Genomic DNA, 20,628 nt, shown 5'->3' with positions numbered 1-20,628 from the left:
AGTAATGTAAAAATGATTAATCTGTTCTCATGTAAAAAAAATTTCCTCTTGATATGGTATATTAATGGCATTGTAAAATAATTGACACACTGTTTGAACACATTAATAAAAAAATAAATTTTATTATAGATTTTTAAAGTTATTACAGTAATAATCGCAAATAATTGTTTCTGATATGCTGTCGCAAGCACACTGTTTTTCAGTTAAAGCAAAAGCCACCAAAGCAAAAGCAATTTCTCAACATGATCTAATGTCTCCGATCTCTGTTTAGAAATTGATTTATCCCCTTTCACAACATTAGCAGATTTAATAATGTCTTTATTTTTCACAATTGTCGATATTGTCATTCTCGGAATACAGTATGAAACAGTTAAATCTAGAACATGCATGCCACCTTCATATTTCTCAACAATCTCTTTTTTTCAGTTCTATTGTGATTCCATTCATTTTTTTAGTTTTCTGTTGCTTTTCATTTGCCTTTTTGCAATTCATGATTAATAAAAATAATAAAGTTTTACTTACAAATTAAAATCAGAAGAAATTTAACAAAGTTATACAATGTGGCACCGCAAATGTCCAGTCTGGTCTAGTACACCGATAGTGCTACTTATTCATAGATGGTACGTATAATTTAATTAAGTCGTATACCGAACAAAATTTATTTCGTCCAAACAGGACATATTCCGAATTGGACGTATTCTAAAGCAGACCTATACCAAGGTACCACTGTATATTTATATCACAAAGTATAGCTATCATTTGTCATTCTTTTTTTGTCAACGAGCCACATTGACCTAGACAAATAAAAGTAAAGACAACTTAATTTAAAATGGTGTAAAATTAGCAAACATTGCAATGTAACATTTTCAAAAACTTTTACATATATTACTTCCATATAAATAATTAGATGCACAAATTAATCTTCATGAAAATCTTGTTTCTATATTATAAACAAGATTTGAATTTATTTTTGTATAAACTAAATTGTAAAGAAAATATTAATTATTTCAAATTAACAGAAGTTCAGTATAAATTATGGAAAAAAAAAGAGAGACAAATTAAGCCATTGATGAATAATGTCTCATTATATATGAAAATTTATTCAATCATTTTTGATGAGATAATGAAGAACAATGCACACAAACTATAAATTCATAAAAATACAAGAAGATATTCAAACCTACAATGAAATATATCAATCATAATTTACAAAAATTTAAGTTTTTGCAAAATAAAATAGTAAAATTTAATTTCGAAAATATAAATTACAAACAAGTATTTTTTAAACTTTTATTATAAAGAATTTTCATAATTTTATATTTTTCAAATTACACAATTTTTCTACATCATAAATATTAAACTTATCTTGATCATTTGTGTGCAATAAAAACCAAAATTTTTTATTTAAGAAATAAGACCATAAATTCTAATACTAGAAAATGGACTAAATATCAAATTATTATTATCATCATCTTCCTTACAACATTTTCATCAATTTCACTTTCCAAATAGCAGAATTATTTGCCAACATTGACACAAATATCAAAATTGACATTGAAGGAATTTTTAAACAATTCCCAATAACTTTTTAATATTTTCAGTCATTTGAGTACTGTAGATAATAATACGTGGTACGATCCAAAAGTTCGGAGACTGCAGTAATCAATGACAACAAAAGCATGTATTTGAAGTTACAGCGTATGAAATGGATTCTACGAAACCACCTCTACGTGTTAGGTGTCTTCAGGTTAATTTCACCCATGTCATGTGATTAAACCGCGAGTGCTGCTGTTTTTTTCCGGAGATAGTTACCTTTGTTCTGCGACGTAATAAAAGTGGAGTTTCAAGAACAACCTCCAACATTTCGACTTGCCATGGTAGAATCACCGTACACCTTTCTTAACAATTTTAAAGTCTCCGTAGGTGTTTTACCTAAACGCTGACAAAATTTAATGTTGGAGGTTGTTCTTGAAACTCCACTTTTATTACGTCGCAGAACAAAGGTAACTATCTCCGGAAAAAAACAGCAGCGCTTGCGATTTAATCACATGACATGGGTGAAATTAACCTGAACACGTAGAGGTGGTTTGGTAGAATCCATTTCACACGCTGTAACTTCAAATACATGCTTTTGTTGTCATAGATTACTGCAGTCCCCAAACTTTTGGAGCGTACCACATATATGCAAATCATTATAAACTTACTTTTTAAATGATTGATCATTATTACATCAAAATCTTGACTTATCAATTTGCCAAAATGAAGTATATAGTTTGTAGGTCAACAGAACAGATTTTTTGATAAAAGATTCTTTGAAACATTTTAAAACTCTTGTAATATACTTATAAATTTTGGGAGATAGAACTGATATCTTTTTATTTTTTTAAAATACTGTATAAGAGTTTCCCACATACAAAATTTCTCAGCATTTGACAATATTACTGCATAGACTGGCCTTTATAATTATTGTTGAAATATTTGTAGGCATTTGTTTTTTTGTTCATGTATTTCACAAATAAATATTTTTATACAGTAAAACCTTGTTAATCCAAACCCTAATAATCTGGATCTTTCTTAATATGGATGACAGTACACATTTAAGTTTTAAAAAAAATTATAATAATTATACGAAACCTTTAATTTATTTTAAATTTCAAAATTACCATTATCCCAACCAACTACAGATGTATGTGGTAACTCCTCTGCTGCAACATTAACTCCACATTTTGAAGCTATAACCTTGGTCATATCTAAATATGCCTCATCGATACTAGCTCTTTCCACACAATCACTAAAAGTACTTAAAACATCAATCACTTCTGCTCCTGCATCTCTATATCTAAAAAAAATACATTAATACATATTTATTAAATTAAATTGAAGTATATATATACATATACATCAATTTAATATATATTGAAGTATATATTTATTATTATTATTGAAGTATGTGTGTATATATATATATACACACACACACAACACACACACACACACAAATAAATAATTATTCAAAAATAATAAGATTACATTTATATCAAATAAAAAAAAATTGTTAAGTTATTTAAGAATTCTAATAAAATTTAAGGCAAATGAGCAGAACTGCAGCAAGTGGCAGAAGAGGCTAAGTGCCTCCACACAGGTGCTATTGTCAACGGGGTTCCAAAAGCCATTCTTAATTAAGTACCTGATTTGAGTTATTAGTTTCAAAAAATAGATCAAAACATTATACTAAAAAGTAAAATTGAAAGCTCCAATGAACCAAGTGTTAATGCTTGCATTATATATTTAGACTGATTTATAGTATGTGTGAAGTTGCCTCAATAGTAAGTTTCTTGTCTGGCAAAGAATAAACTTGTACAGACTAGTATATAAAAATGCTGCCCAACATTCATACCATCCAAACTTAATTGAAAGGAGCTTTGATGGCAATTAAAAATTAAGAATTTACAGTATAACTGCACTAATTTGTAAGGGATACAAAAAATAGGACTCACACACAGGCATGAGATATCCTTGTGGCAATATTGCAACTGACATTCCAAGTCTTAATTCTTTGAATTTTAATTCCTTTAATTACAGTTAATATTTGAATTAGCATATGAATTAATGTATAAAGAAAAAAAATTGCCAATGAAATTTTAAAATGTTTTAAACTTATATAGTTTTTAATATAATAAATTTGAAAATTTATTATATATAAAATAGATTGAATTATGAAGAAATATGATAAAACTTTCAAAAATATTTTGTGAATCCAAAACTAAATATTGAGATATCAATATCTGATCAATTTTGCTTAGACAATCTCAGTATTTATTGCATTATATCAAATTATTTTTTATCATTATAACATTTACAGTACTGTTACATTGTTAAATTATGTTGTTATAGTTTGCTATAGCAACAACAACATTACTCATATTATTTGTTGTTAAACCAAACAATAAATTACCAAGATTATTTTGATTTTTTGTTATTTATTTGGTAGGTTAAAAGCTATATTAATGTCAGAACCATTTATTGCAGACAGACATATTTTATCTATGATTAAATAACTTCAATTAATTAAATTTAGAAAAATCTAGGGAGAAACTTGAAGCAGAAATGAACTTGCAACAACCTTCATACATATCATGCAAATATATATATTTTTTGTGAGACATGCTTAACATTCAGAACTGAATATTTTCCATCATAATTATAATTTAGCCTATAACCATCATAATAATTTATTGTATCAATCATAAGAGCATTCTTTTTATTGTATTCTACAAAAACAAAAAGGAATAAAACAATTTTACACTTTTTAAATTATACAATGTCTCCAGAATACAAAACTGCAGAAGTAACATTTTATTTTATGAAATGTAAAATTAATATAATTTAAGGAATAATTATTCTGAACAAATTTAAATAGTTACCTTGTTAAATCAGCCTTTCCCCGAAGTTCAGGAACTTGAAATAAATGTATATCAGGACATTTCTGTTTTGCAAGGTCACCTCTCATGCCTCTTGTTACTCCAAAATCTCTAGCTTCATAATTCACAGCTATAATTCTAACAAAATTATAAAAGTAATAACATGGCTTTTACAATATTTAAGAAAATAAAAATTCAATTAAAAAGTTTAAATATAATTTTAATACTTCAATTTAAAGTTTGATAATTTATTTTATATTCCATTTTTTTAATTGTATTTAAGTTAAGCTAAGAATTCTGATCCTTGGAGTGCTAATTTCTTCAGAAGCTAAGTGACTCACCCTGTTTATGTAATTTTTTTAATTATAAACTTTAACTGTAAAACTGTATAGGTCTGAAAGGGAAAAAAAGCAAGTTTTTTTTTATTTTTCCTTTTTTTATTACTAATAATTAATTCATCAAAATAGTAAACCTACATTATTAATAGTAAAATTAAAATAACTTATCAAAATTTAACTTGTTTTTTTGGTTATACAATCAACAAATTTGTGAAAATAAAAATAAAAAAATGTAACTTTAACACATTTTCAGAACAGTTCATTAATGTCTGCATTTTAAGATTTAACAGGTAACCAAAGAGAGAGAAAAAACTGATAGAAATTTTTTGGAATAACAACACTATTAACTTGAAATTTTACTTTAAATAATAATAATAATAATGTTTTAAAAATACTAATGTATTTCAATGTAAATTAATTTTTATCTGACTGAATTTGAAATCTGTGTAAGTTACAATATTTATCTAAAATAAATATAGTTAATTTGTATTTTTAACTACTTTTTAAAATATAATCCAGTAAGACATTTTTAGAAATGCCTAATTTTACAAAAAAATTCAAGTGTGATTTTATATATTACTATTTTCAAATCCTTTCTCATTACTGAAAAAATATTAAGCCTTGAATGGTTTAAAAAATTTTATTGTTAACGTTTAAATCAGAAAATATACCAATTAATTAGTTTTTTAAATAAACGTTTGCTTTTAATTATCAAAAGTTTACTTATTTTTATTAGTTAGAAATTTTTTAATCATGTTTAATTGATAATTTGAATTAGTTTTTATGGCTTAAAATGTTAACATGGACAGCTGGATGACTGAGGCAGTAAAGGCACGTCTGCTACACCCTGGAAACCCTGGATCAAATATGGGCAATGAATCCTGAGAATTTTCTTATGAGTGGTATTGTCCTGGATATGTTGGACTCCTCCTTCACCGTCCAGCCACCCATTGTGAATTCAGCCAGGCAACAATAAGCCTGAAAAAAGCACTGTTAGTGCCCATAAGGCAGAAAGACTTCAATAAACAAAATAATGTTAACATGACTTTTCTTTTTATAGTGTATCTTTGGTTTAATATGTTATTGTATATTCTATTATTATTCAAATCAGTTTTAAATTAAAATAAAAATTCCTTTGAGAATCAGATATTCTTACATTTTAAATAGAAATAAATTTCAATTATTAATAATTTCTACTTACCCTCCACTCTTCCAAGAATTATATTGCACAACAGCACAGGGTTTCCCAAAATACTGTGGCTGCAATCGTTGTTCAACTTGAACATAAAAACAATCCATATCCACTAAAACAATGATTCTGTCAGTCATTTTAAACTGAAAAATATTATATAAATTTTAATATTTAAATTCTCAAATTATTTTTAAAAATTTCTTTTTACACATTCAAAATAAAATTTTCAAAAATTTTACAGTCTAGTATCTATTATTTTATTATTAATGATTGCTGAATAACTGACAGAATTTTCTGACTTTGATTCTTTTCCAACCTATTAGCTTCCATCTATTTCTTTTATTAAATGCTTTTAACACTTATACATGCTTTTTGCTGAAGACAAAATATAAGAAATTAAACCTAACACATACATTATGTTATTGCTTTCAACTGCATTTTCAGATGATTCATTCATCTTTCATCCATTAGAAGCTATATAGTATATTATTTATTGTGACATCATCACAATACCAGGCTGCAATTTTTAATCATATTTTAATTTAAAATATATGATCTCCACCTCAAATTAGTAATGGCTTGCCCCTGTACATCATACTTTTCCTTTAACAATAGAGTCATGCTGGTCATCTATCTAACACCTTTCAGGAAAAAATTTTTGAATTGAAATAACATGACTTCTAGTTTGCATCAAAAGGTCACATATAGTTAATTAATCGGGGCCTCCTGTCCTTAATATTTCCACATCTGGTCTCGTCTTTCATCTACCTAACTCTGTTCTCGAGATTAAGGAAAGACGGATGAACAACAGTGGGAATTTATAGGTCAACAATTTTTTTCAAATTGTAGCCTGATAATAACAAAAATAAATAGAGGGCAAGGTTGATTTTAGTTTTTTCCTTATTTACTTCAGTTAAGCTTAACAAAAACTGAAATTGAGCTGAAAAACTATTCTATTACAAATTTTTCCAACTTGTTCAATTATTAAAAAAGTAACTGATATTGTAAACATGAATAGTTAAAAAAATTTTTTTATAAGAAAATAATTGAAGAAAACACAGAAATTCATCATCTTTCATCCAAACACTCAGGAACACTCTTACAGAGCAGTTGACCTTTTATTGTACTTTTACTAGTTTTATTACTGAATAAAGCTAAATCCTACCCCTTTGATCCAGACAATTTTGAGATTTCTGCAGACAAAATATAATCAAATATCCACCCTAGTGTTCTGTGAACTTTATCCTATCATGGAGGATATCTGAAATTTATTGAAAGTTTTATATATTGTTTATGATTCCAGTTTTCAGATTGACTATTTGTTTAATCATTCTGTTGCTGATAACAATAGTATAATAATATAACAAAGGATTATAAAAAACTTGTTAAACTAAATCAGGTGTTTAAATAGAAATCTCCATGTGTGTTTTTTGTTGTTTGTTGAAACTAATGTAGATAGGTTACAGCTGCAGGAACTGCAACTTACATATTCAGGTACTACAACTGATGATAAGAGTTCTATTCTAGAACTCCTGTCATGAGTCAAACAAATAATAATGGCAGCAATGGAACAGTTTCTAAAGTTGAGCAAAGTCTATAATACAGAATGATTCACAAAGGACATTACAATTTTCAGAGCATACAGAATTTTGGTCAGACTTACAGAATCAGTTGATTTATAGCAAAACACATCAAATTCTGTCACTGAGAGGCATGCATTTTAAAATATATGTTTTCACTGATGCAAATGTGTTTTGATTTGAGAAAACAAAATCCATAACAATGATTAAACAGAATTTTCACAACCAATGTCATAGGGATCTTGTAAGTAGACCTACAATTTACTTTTGATACTAAAATTCTGAGATTGGTTGTTGTTCTATTCTCCATGACAAATTCCCTGATTGCCCATGTTTGTAATTCTGTCATGGAACAAAAGAGGCTGAACTTCATTTGTAATTCTAGGAAATCAATGTAAAATGCATCTCATGAAATTAGCATTTCATAAGCAATGATCTGGCAAGTTTCATAAAGACATTTGCACTTAACACCACCTATTATCACCTTACTACCATACAATGTAGTAAGGTGATAATACTACCATACAATGTAATAAGGTGATAATAAGGTGATAATGTAGGATTTCCTCAATAAATGTTTCTGAGATTGGTGAATGTTGAACAGGGTCTAGAACATGACCATCCTACTCCCCAGATTTCACACACCTCAATTTTTCCTTCTGTTTTATTAAAAATCTAGTGTTTATTCCAGCTTTGCTTGAAAATCTTGCTGAGCTCAAAATTCAAAATCACTGTTGCAGTTACCAAAGTGACAACAGATATGCTGCCTCAAGTTTGGCAAAAAATTGAATTCAGACAGAATTGAAATTTTAATGATTATCTTGGAATGAGCAACTCTGCAGAAAATTAGTTTTATATTTACTTTTGAACTGCTAATGATGCAAATCCAAGTTATAGTTAAACATGAATAAACTTACCAGTTACTGTTGAATAGAGAATGTTTATTGCCCATTCCATTGTTACCTTTAACATTTAATTGTTATAAGTACAGAAGTTCATAAGTCAAGGAAATGTGCCCTTTCTCTAAAATAAAGTTCTATCTGTAACTTATCTAAAAAACCAGATGGAATATCTCTACCTTTCCAAATTATAAAGTTATCAACATATCTCATATAAAGTCTTATTTGATTATTTTAATTTATTCCATAATTTTTTCTTACCTAACTTCCAATAATCTCAACAAAAAAATCGCAAGAGGGAAACCTATTCAAACTCCTTTTTTCTGCTCTTAACAGATTCCAGTAAATCTAAAATAAGGTTGTATAATAAGATAAAATAATAAATTAATGAGTGAATGATACTTTTCCTTAAAATTATTTAAAGAAATCAAAAATTAATAAGCATTTTGCTTTTATTACTCAAAGTACCTTCTTATCAGATTGTCAAACAAAAATTTAGATGTAGAATAATAATGTGACCAACTTTTTTACAATGAAAAGAAGGACACAAATAAATTGAAGGAAAAAATATTGTAAATAAAAGAAACATTTTATTCATTGCAACAATAATACACTATAATAATCTCTACTGCATGAGTATGTGCCGTGTTATGTTTCGGTAAGAAGTAAACAAAGCTACTTGCATGCAGCGCACTCTCTCAAGGTCTCCTGTGCAGAGCACATGCATTTCATAATCCCATCTTGCTGTACTGTACCAAGCCTTGATGAACCGTCATATCAAATACAAACACATCACATCACATGCGACGGATCGGCTCGGCATCAATCGAATATGGAGATTTACAGATTAGTTTTCAAATATCAAAAAGGAGGACATGTAGGAGGACACTTTTCGAGGGAGGACAGAACTTACAAAGGAAGGACTGTCCTCCCTAAAGGAAGATGGTTGGTCACCTTAAGAATAAGCATTTGAATACATTTAAATTTTAACAACACAATTTATGTAAAATTATAAATATGCTAATATAATTTCTTTTTCAATACATTACTTTATCAAAAAATATAGTTACAGAACTGTATTTTTTGATAAAGTAGTGTATCTCTGATAATTGCAATGTTAACATATTACAATCATTTTCTTAAAACTAAATTTAATTAAAACATTTTTGAATTTTTTAAAGATATTTACCAAAATTAGTCTTTTCATTTCATTGCAAAAATATAATTTTGGATTAACCTCATTTTGGCTTAAATTTTCATTTACTGTTCATTTAGCTAAGTTTGTTATCTGTTATTAATCTTTTTCTTATGCTCTAATTATTTTTTTAAATAACCTTTTAGTCATTCCTATGTATTATAAATATTTGATTTTTTGAAGGAACTCCAAACATTCAGATTTTTTTATGTATTGTATGTATTAATTTAGAATACAGTAAAGCCATACGTATGTGATTACATTCAGGGTATACAATTTCTGCCCACATATAGAGATAAGTCATTCAAGGGCTTAGCAGGATTCATTCAACTGTACAGTACAATACTAAACAGAATTGTTTAGTACTCATAGATGAAATTAATATGTTTAAGAAATGATATCAAAACTTTTATTTAAATACTGTGGAATACTGTACAGAAGAATTCAGGGAAAAAATTAAATGGAAGTTTCTAGATATGCAGAAGTGTTGATGTATTTGAAAAATATTAATAAAGTGATTTTTACAAAATTATCAATCTTTCTTTTTTGAGTGTTGCAAATGATGTATCTGTGACATAAAGAGATCATCACCGATTTACAGTTATAATTTTATAAAATACAATCAGATTTTGTATAAAATTATTAAACAAATGCATAATTGTCTCTTATCTTACTAAATTCTAGAAATAAATTTAATTTTTCAAGTGTTCATGAAGATTTATTTCATTTGTATGTCATTTGTTGGAGGGAACTCGGTAACTGTTCCAAAACTATAGCAGCAAAGTGCTTTAAATAATACATCAAATTTAGAAATGCAGTGTTTCCTCATTTTGTTGGCCATGTAATAGGTATAAATGTCACTTTTGAGCATTCCTACCATAACCGCTTGAAATGGCCACCAATATGGAGTTTTGACTTATATTAAAACTTATGCCATCTTACAGGAGAATTTCCTTAGCTTTAAAATTTGGGTGTTTGAACTACAAAATTCTTGTTATTTAAAATCAGTGAATTTAGAGGGAAAAATTCATCTTATAGCCTATAAAATAAACATTAATACAATAAATTAATACAATATTACACAAAATATTTGAATAAGCCTATCTGATAGATATGTGGAAAAATCTTATATTAAAACAACAACAAAGATCTTTTTCAATTTTTGTTTTTCTAATCACAGCCTTATTAATCCTCAGATTTTTATGTAATTACATGTTTTTCATTTTGAAATGAAATATTTATGTAGCAGTCAAAAATGAATTTAAAAAATAGAATATTTTCTAATACATATTTTACATGAACAAGGTTTCATGACACATGTATATGTAATTATGTTGTTAAATATTTAATACATATTTTTACATATTTGAACCTTTTATAGACTTAATTGGTCTAAAAGATAACATATTTAGAAATTTAAATCCTCAATAAATTTTATTCATTTCTAATCTGTCATCAATAGTTGAATAATTTCTAACTGATATTGTAAAACCTCCCGCTCAATTCACATTTGGTGATTGAAAATATGTATTTCATTGATTGGCAAATTTTAATTTAAAAACTAAACCATTCCAAAATTTTAAATTTTATGCTGTGGTTAGAATCATGCTGAGCATGGGTTAGAAAATATTCAGTTGACTAAGAATGATTTTGGAATACACATTCTCCATAATGGAGAATTATTCTCTCTGCATCTTTCTTTTCCACTGAAGTGACTTTAAGATACATCTTAAGTATTTTTAAAATAGCTTATCACTATTTTTTAATCTGATACATAATTTTAGAGATAAAGAATAATAAATAATTTATTATGTCAACAACTTTTAGGGAAAAAGCAAGATCAATTTACAAACAAAAACAGTAATAGTGAAAGTTGTACAATTAATTTAATATTAACCCTTGTTTCATTTTTTAAACAAATAGTCTGAAATTATCTGAAAAGTAATTTAATTAAATTACTTTTCAGATAATTTGTAATTATAATAAATTATATTTTTTAAAGTTAATTAGAAATTTCAATCAGTTACTTTTCTGCATAACTGCTTTCAACACACCTATGAATTATCGATACATTCCTTATCATTATATTAACAGCTTGTGTAGCATTCTTGCTATATAAGCAGTTAACAAATTTTTAAATCAGCAAGCTGGCTTGTTGTATATTCTTATTTCTGTCAAAATGCTAAAAGAACAAAAATCATTTTTGATCAAACTAAGAGAACGGATAAAATCTTTCAATAAAGTATATACACAACTAATGGAAAAGTAGAATTTTAAAGTACAGTGGAACCTCGCTTAACGAGCACCTCGCACAACGAGTATTTCGCATAACGAGCAAAAACAAATTGTAAACATTTGCCTCACTTAACGAGCGATGTTTCGCATAATGAGTGACGAGGAGAGGGGAAGTCCCAAATTGTGTGCATGCTCCATCAGTCTGTGTTTAGCGCTCGTTCCGCTAGCATCTTAGTGTCGCTTGTGATCACATATTTTTCCGAACTTGTGTTTACACATATTATAAACATCAACAACCAAAGCCCATTATATAATAAACACCCAAAACGATATGCCAAATTCTTAGACTACGTAAAGGCTATAATTAAATAATAGAAATTAATTAATTTGACTGTAGGTAGGCAGTTATGCTGCCATCTCGTATTAAATTTTAAAAATGTCTGAATTAAAAATTAACTATTTATAATTATTAAATTTAATACGAGATGGAAGCATAACTGCATACCTCTAGTCAAATTAATTAATTACTATTATTTAATTATAGCCTTTACATAGCCCAAAAATTTGGCATATCGTTTGGAGGGTTTATCAAACATATTATCTGTGATTTCTTTTTTGTCTTCTGCAAATTGAATTCTCATCTCAGGTTGGTTCATTTCGCACTAGAAAAAATATGATGATGATTCAAGCTCCCTAACAATGTTTATTGTATAAATTTCTTTGAATAAACATTATACATAAAACATTTAAGTATTTTTTTCAGCGTGGAACGCATTATCATATTTTACATTAATTTCTATGGAAAAAATTGTTTCGCTTAATGAGTGTTTCGCATTACGAGTACGACTCTGGAACGAATTATGCTCGTTAAGCGAGGTTCCACTGTATATGAAAAAAAAGGTAAACAAGCCATGTAACCTTAATGCTGATATTTAGTAATGAAAAGGAAAATAATTTATTCAATCACTTGTACAGATTTCCTGCAGCTTATTGTATCAGTTTAAAAACAGCACAATAATTCAAGTAGTTGTGCTGAAAATGTCAAACAGAAAAAAGCAAGAAAAAATAAACAAGCACGTCTGACAAAATTCAATCAGACAATGATAGAAGAATCTTCCAGATGTAAGTAGTAGTTTTCATTTCAGCTCTAACCTTTTAACTGTCAGTATTTCATTGGCAAAAGTGAGGAAACTCTGTTTTAAAAAAATTTTTAGAAAAAAGGTGCACTAGATTGGTTCCTTGCAAATCTACATTAAGAAAAGCATAAACCTAAAATGTACTTACAAAAAAGCTGGAACTTAAAAATTTTCTTTATACAACTGTACTCTCTTAACCATGGATGATGCTAAGATGGACAAGGGCGAGTGCCAGTTCACTCTAAAATCTCCTTGCCTATCCTGAAATAATTTAATAAAGTTTGTTTGTTAAGTTATGGCAACACAACACTTGGGTGATCTGCCTAGGGAGATGCCTTCCAGAAGGTCTTTTAAGGAAAACTGGCTCCTATTTAGGCATTACAGACATGGAGAAAACCCAGAAAACTCCACGTGGCCAGCCCATCCAAGTGAGGCGTAAACCCACGACCGAACTCCCAGTGTTCCCAGTGGTATGAAGACTGCTTGGCCACTGGTGGGCCAAATTAAAAACTACCTACCTATATTGATCACTATTGTAGGTTTCTTTAATTATGAACTGATTGTTTTCAAAGTAATTACATGTTCTCACTAAATCTTTTTCCACTTTAGTCTTAGTGAAAATTGATTGCTATATTTTAAAAATTAGTTTGTTTGATGATAAAATATACAGATAACACTCATAACACTAAAACTGTTCCACCCACCTCTATTCCCCCAGAATGAAAATCCAGTGCTATTACTGCTGTTATCCTCCATGTTCTTACAGATTATGGAGGATATACATTATATATATATACACATACATACATATACATATGTATGTATGTATTTTAATTAGCATGGATGAAACAATAAGCAAAGGAAGGTACAAGACACAGCAAGTTGTACTTAGTTGGTAAGCATGACAGGAAGGAGCTTACAAATCCCCATGATTTCCTGTTAAGAATTGAATACCAAAAAAATACCAAAAGCTGATCATTTTTGGCAATCTGGACCATCAACAGGGGAGGTGAGGATTTTTCCATTACCCCAGAGAAAACTAATGGGCCCATAGAAATTCCTATCACTATAAAATTAATATTTTCACTAACAGAAAATCAAATATTTTATTTTCTATATAATTTTATTAAATACTTAAAGTAAATAAAAATTTTCTTTTTATTAATAAAGAAACATTTTAAGTATTTCATTTGTTCAAAAAAACAAAAAGACTAAAAGAGCCTGGTACAAGCTCTCAACAGCCCTGTTGACAATCTATTATTATGTGAAGTAAAAAAAAGAATGCTGAAAAACATATTACTTTATTTGAAAACAGCCTGAGTATAATATTAATATATATATATATATATATATATATATATATATATTATAGTATATTATATATAGTATATTATACATAAATATATATATATAATATATATATATATAAATTATTTATCCAAAAAACAAAAAAAAATTATAGAAAACAAATTAATAACAAAACAAATATAAATTTGTAGAAGTGAAGATACTAAGACAATGATATACAACAGTATAACAGTTACAGTTATGTAGGAATGCTATTTAAAAATTACTGGATTTGAAAAATCCCAGTGTCTTTCCAAGGTTAAAGTGAACTATATTCATGGAAAAAAAAAAAAAATGGAAAAGTTACTAGAAAAATGTTTAAGATAAAATTTTCAATTGAAATATTAAAACAACTTTTATAACAAGCAAAAAATTTTATAGACTTGCTTGTAGCTGCATAATGTTAAATGTACAAAAATAGATTCATAATAATTTTTGTATTAAATGCATAAATTTAAAAACAATTTTTATAAATGATAAAATTCACACTATATTTATAATTTAACACACAATTAAAATTTATCTCATTGGTATACTTCAAATATTACTTAAAGGAATAAAAAAACTTTTTATATTTGAAAATATGTTCATTTTAAAATTTAAACATGGATGTAAAGAAGTGAAAAAATAATATAGTATCTCTTATTTAATATTTCAAGTATTAATAAATTACATTGTTTAAAACTTTAATTATTATTATCAAGATTTTTATTAACATTCAAGGTTAAGTAAAACTGTTTTCATTGATATTTTGTAGGAATGTTTCACAATATATTACATTGTATAATTTATTCTCTTTTGTATTCTAACCTTGATTCTTCATTCTTATTTCCTCTGCGTTTTTTGGAAATCAATAACATCAAAACAGGGCAAGTTACGACAGCTTTGGCAAATACCTGACAAAAATATTCAAAAGAAAAAAGGTCAACTAATTATATAACGTAAGCAATTTAACTTATAAACAATACCGTAATTCACAACGCATTAAAATATTATCCATATTAGTTTCGTAATCATTATCGATGGTATTTTATTCGTATGAAAATTATTATTGGTGTTACTAGAAGCAAATACCGCGACATCATTAAGTACTTACATATACACTTTTAAAACATTTAAATACGGAAAATAACCTCTACTAAATGCCTGGGAATTCGTTTATTCTAATTCGAGATAAGAGAAACCACGGACAAGTAGCAGGACATCTCCCGCCATTTTAAACGATTTCTTGGAATAGTGTGACGTCACAGAAACCGTTTTTATTGGTTGCAACTCACGTACCATCTATGACGTATGATTTAACGCATGCGTAATTAAAAAAAGAAGAGTTTTTGAAGTCTGGCGGACTGTAGTCAAGTGGAATGTTGAAAACTATTGTAAATAAAACATTAAAGAATTGCAATATAATCGTCAGAGGCAAGAAATGTTAAGAAAACCTTTAGGATTTGTTTAATATAAAGTTAATAGAGCGAGAGATACGATGGAGATTTTATTACCTGTCTGAGGAGTCACCTGTAACTATCCCGATTATCCTGTCGAGTTTGGGTGAGTGCAGTTCGAATTATAATATTTAGAATAATTAAATAATACCGATGGTTGTAGTTAAATAAACGTTTCTAAAACATGTAGGTGAACCGTTCAAAAAATGCCAATATAGTAGATTGAAGGAAGATTGTTGTAGATGCAGTTGACCTTGTACTTATATGATGTCGTCGTAGATGATCGGTCTATGAATCCCTGCCCGATGTACTTTTGCTAAAATATGAAAACATTCCCTAAATCTCCCCCCTCCCAATTTGTAGTCTACCTCTTAAAACTTCCACAAGTCGCAACGAAGGTCAATTTCCATTTCTTTTTTTTTATTATTATACTGTTTTTTTTTCTTCTTTTGCTTTTCCCGCGTATTAATTCGTTGCGAAATTGCGCTATTTTTGAATATTATTTAAACACGTTAAGTTTTATTGTTATTATCATCCTATCTATCATCTCGCAGGTGTTAAAATAGTATTTAGGTTATTTTAATGGTTTATTTTACAGCTTGTATATTTTTTCCTTGGAGTGGAATAAATAAAACTAATGCTGTAGGGTGGTCGAGAACAGCCTGGAGTTACTCCACTGACCTGTAATGTATCTTTAAACAGAAAAAAAAAATCTCTAGAAAGGGTCAGATTGCAATCAAAATATACGTGTAGGCTGAAGTAGAGCCACGTGTGGTTTTCTTTAGTTATTACAATTATTATTTTTTTTTAAATGGTACGGCGGATTATAATACTTATTGATTAATCGGAGATATTACATCGATTAGTGGTGGTGAGAAAATTTGCAGTGACTCATGTAACTCAACATGGTGTGACGTGCCGTGGACTATCACGTAGTTACGTCACGCTCACCTTCCTATTACCAGATGCAATTTGAAGGCCTTTATTTTCATTTTAATTAATGAGGATGTAAATGCAATTTTGTTGACTAAACTTCTTATCGGGGGATATTCGCGTTTCTATGTACTCAATCTTAAAGATAAATAGATAATAAAAAAACGGTGTATTAAAAGTTCAACACTTTGCTGTTTGTTATCATAAAAATATTCTATTTATTCTTTGTAAAAAAAAATACATTTTCTAAAAAAATTTGTGTATTAATTTTTATTAGATAAACCTTATCACGAATTTTGAAATTAAATTTATCATTTAGCGCTTTATTTTTATAATATTTCGTCAAGTTTCGCGTTAATTTATGCGATTTGATAATTAATTTCTGCCGCAATGTTAAAAAATAACTTTAAGAAATTTATTTAAAAAGTCTGTATTAAAAAAAGAGAGAGAAAAATAAAATATTTTTTAATTGCAAGAAGTTTGGTATAAAAGAATGAAATTTTATACATTTTAACTTATTTTCCAATATTTGTAATGTTAATTGTAATCAATAGGAAGTCCTTTAAATAGGTCACTACTATCTGTAATCATTTATCTAGTTTAACTTTGTATTCAGTTGCATATCTAAAATTGATACACGATGCATTTCTGTTTATATTTATTTTCTATATACTCGATTAAAATCTAATAAACAATTGAAAATTCGTAACGAAAGAGTAAAAAACTGAAATAATTGCATACGTTAATATTTTTATAATTTGGCGCCAAATTTCAAGGTTACAAAAAACATTATTTCCTTAAAATGCATGGCAAATCGCTCCTAATATGACATTTAAAAAAGTAATATATGCGACCCCATTTTATTATTTAATTCGCGTTATCAACGTGTTTCTTCCTGTCAGTCTTCAGTTTATTTTATTTTTTTTCGGGTAAAGATTGCCCTATTAAATTAATATACGAGATAATAGGAAAATATTACTATGAATTCGTTGAAATAAATGGAATAAATTGAAGGAATTTATCCGAGATTTCTGGGTAACGTTCGCTGCTGTTTGATGTATTTTTTGATTGTCAGATTTGGCGGGAAAACTCATCGTCTAACGATTTGCTGGAGCGTAACGCTACGTCTGCTTCTCCTCTCAGACCAATTAAGAGAAGCAGTTACGACCTTGATTGCTTTCGTTTTGTTCTGTTTGGCTTCGCCTCCATTTCATTAATATCTTTTCTTTTTTCCCCCGCCCGATGATTGTTTGAAAAATGCTTTGGGCAAATCGGGCATTACTTCGTTCAAGCAATATTTTTCTAATAAGCGCTAAGGCGAAAAATGTTTGTTTAAAAGTTATTTTAACCGGTAGCGCGAAAAAATACCGGTTTAAACCGATGAATGGCCACCGTCGCCATTAACCAGCGATTTCTGGCTGGTAAGCGCCAAGTGAATCATTCACTTCTTCAGATTAACAGATTACATTGTGCAAAAACCAGCTTTGCTTTTTTTTCATATCTTTCACGAATTGCACGGAAATGTCTCCGATACATAAAATGCTAACCATTGTCGTAAAGTCCTGCGAAAAAATAATATTTCGTTTTTAACTACGTATTGGCCATACTACTTTTTATTATTATTACTTAATTTTTTTATCACCGAACAAAAGTATCGGTCAGATAAGTTAACAATTGTAATATAAGTCGGGAAAGAAGTGTCTGGAATGTTAATTGTTCATATTCATAGTTTTCTTTTCAATCTAACCTTTCCTAGAAACATTGTGGTCTGCTAACCGTGACATTGATCGCGTAAAAGAAAAATTACCGAGTGTTGTAACAAACCTGAAAGGATGTCACGTGACTCAGGGCTGTTATAGCATAAGTAAATGTATTAGATGCCTTTATAGTAATCTAATACGGGCCGGATTTAGAAGGAGACGACTATCTGAGTATTGTGTGTCGGGTATGATGACTGCCAATATTTATTGTTAAATTAAATATTTTCTTACGTCCTTCTTTTACCGATGGAGGTCAGAATAGAATGGTTTTAAGAGACAAACAGGTCGGACGAGTTCTGACGACCATCTAATGTCCCAATGACATTATTTTAAAGAAACACCCTTGACACATGACAGTATTTTAGGATTCTTATAAAATATTTCGAATTATGAAATAAATATGCATATATAATTACCTACTAAAACAAAATAATTTCTAAGTTTTCAATGATTTTTTCCCATCTTTGTTCAAAGACGTAATCGCGAATTATAATTATTTTTGGCTTAAAATACTGTACTTCGTTAAAGTTTGAGAAATTAAAATTTTTACGTTTAATTAATACGAACGGAAATTAATGCTAATTAGATAATTTGTTCGTACGGCTTGACAATTACTAAATTTAATTTTGTTAATGTTTTTGTTGAAAATTCTTAAATTTTCAATATTATTTATTTCAGTCAAAGGAATTATAATAATGCGGGTAAATCACTCTTCGATATAGAGTCCAAATGATGCCTGTGAGTATTCTTAATAATTTGAAATTTTTTAAAATAAAACTTTAGCGAAACTACATTAAAATAACATTGGCAAATAACCGATATTTCGATATTTATTCTTTTCTTTTTGCGACGGAAGATGGCGCGACCAGCTTCTCAATGGTGATGGCTCGTTAGATGGCGCCACTATCTTTAGTTTTCACCTAATTTATTAACAGGCGTCAGCTTTTGATGTTGTTTAATTATTTAATTTAAAAATAAAACTCGATTAAAAAAATTTTATTGGGAGAGATTACACTTAAGATCTTTTAATTGCTAATTATTACAAGCTAATTTGCGGTAATTTCTGAAATAATATGATAGCGAAAATCTAAAGATGTATTAAAATTAGGAAAAAAATTAATTAGTTAAAAATACTTTAAGCATTGCAGTTTCTCGGATGATATTTATTTATTACTAGAAATAAAGCGGATAAAAGACTGGCTCCGGTTGTAAAGCATTCGCACATCACTCGTGCATTATGCAGAGAAGCCAGAATTGCAGGAAAATGATGGGCTTTATCATTTATAGTACGCTTCATTACCCTTAGCAACTTTAATTTGTTGCGAATTCTAACAAAATGAATAGGCATAGAATATTTGTTGGCTTTAACGAACTATTGAATCGTCGCAGTTATCCTCTTTTCAATCTGATCTGTTTACAAAAATCTTCTATACATCGAGCACAGCTTGCATGTTTATTTGTGACTCTTCTCGTATTCCGTTCCACCGAAACTAGTGTCTCCTTTTTATGCATTACGTCTCGATGCCTCTTACAAATATAAATATGCTAGAATGAGATTATTAAAATCGTTAGAAAGAAATTTGCATTCAAACAATAAGTTTAGTTGTTGTCCTTGCTGCAAAATAAGCCAAAGTTTTTGAGATGTTTGGCGCCCGTTTGACCTCTTTCTACCGATGAGTAGGAAGTTTTTAAAGGTCGTTTTTCGCAAAACTGGCTTCGAAAATTAACTTAAATTCACTTTAATGCATTTCGAAGATTTCGTAAGCGATTCTTCGCTTATCGCCACCAATTAAAATCGCTCGGTCGCTTCTGACGTCAGCGGCCATTATGACATTCTTATCGCCGCAGAATAATATGGGAAAAAGAGTTGAGTTCTAAAATAACATTTATCTGCGTTCTCGGTAGAGGAAGGTAAATCGTAATTTCAGTGGCGGTATTAATATATTAACGTCACATAATATCTTTGGCATTGAAAAAAAAGTTATTTTATTTTTATTCGCTTATCTTTAATAATAATCTGAAAGAGATCAATGCAATTGGCGATGTCTCAAACTGAAAGCTAGCCGCGGTTAAAGGAAGACGTGTTTTATATTTTATTGGATAAATATTTCCGGTTGAAATTTGGAGATGGATTCTCTTGTTGGATTTTAATA

At 28.4% G+C, this 20,628-nt stretch overlaps 2 protein-coding genes across 4 annotated transcripts in view; one reads left to right on the top strand and one right to left on the bottom strand.

The window, feature by feature from the left end:
* The window catches only part of LOC136980367 (DNA polymerase eta-like), a 36,417-nt gene extending 20,843 nt beyond the window's left edge, over positions 1-15,574 (bottom strand). Inside the window, exons 1-6 of one of the 3 annotated variants that reach the window (XM_067276466.1) lie at positions 15,440-15,574; positions 15,154-15,239; positions 8,692-8,778; positions 5,961-6,094; positions 4,425-4,559; positions 2,664-2,839 (exon numbers count right to left, since the gene is read on the bottom strand). In XM_067276466.1, coding sequence (XP_067132567.1) covers positions 2,664-2,839; positions 4,425-4,559; positions 5,961-6,088 — 439 coding nt within the window. In that variant the 5' untranslated portion in view covers positions 6,089-6,094; positions 8,692-8,778; positions 15,154-15,239; positions 15,440-15,574. The remainder of the gene's footprint in view (positions 1-2,663; positions 2,840-4,424; positions 4,560-5,960; positions 6,095-8,691; positions 8,779-15,153; positions 15,240-15,439) is intronic. The other 2 variants (XM_067276468.1, XM_067276467.1) reach the window with 2 other exon arrangements.
* A 92-nt stretch (positions 15,575-15,666) lies between these two features.
* LOC136980366 (apoptosis-stimulating of p53 protein 1-like) overlaps positions 15,667-20,628 on the top strand; it is a 60,343-nt gene continuing 55,381 nt past the window's right edge. The window contains 2 exon segments of the mRNA XM_067276465.1: positions 15,667-15,888; positions 19,154-19,213. Of these exon segments, the coding sequence (XP_067132566.1) occupies positions 19,205-19,213 (9 nt within the window). The 5' untranslated portion in view covers positions 15,667-15,888; positions 19,154-19,204.

This window comes from Centruroides vittatus, unplaced genomic scaffold, assembly GCF_030686945.1.
Source record: "Centruroides vittatus isolate TY-2023 unplaced genomic scaffold, ASM3068694v2 contig_694, whole genome shotgun sequence".
In the NCBI taxonomy this organism is placed as follows: Eukaryota; Metazoa; Arthropoda; class Arachnida; order Scorpiones; family Buthidae; genus Centruroides; species Centruroides vittatus.
The sequence above is the reverse complement of the archived record's forward strand: the minus strand, read 5'-3'. Positions and strand labels throughout refer to the sequence as shown.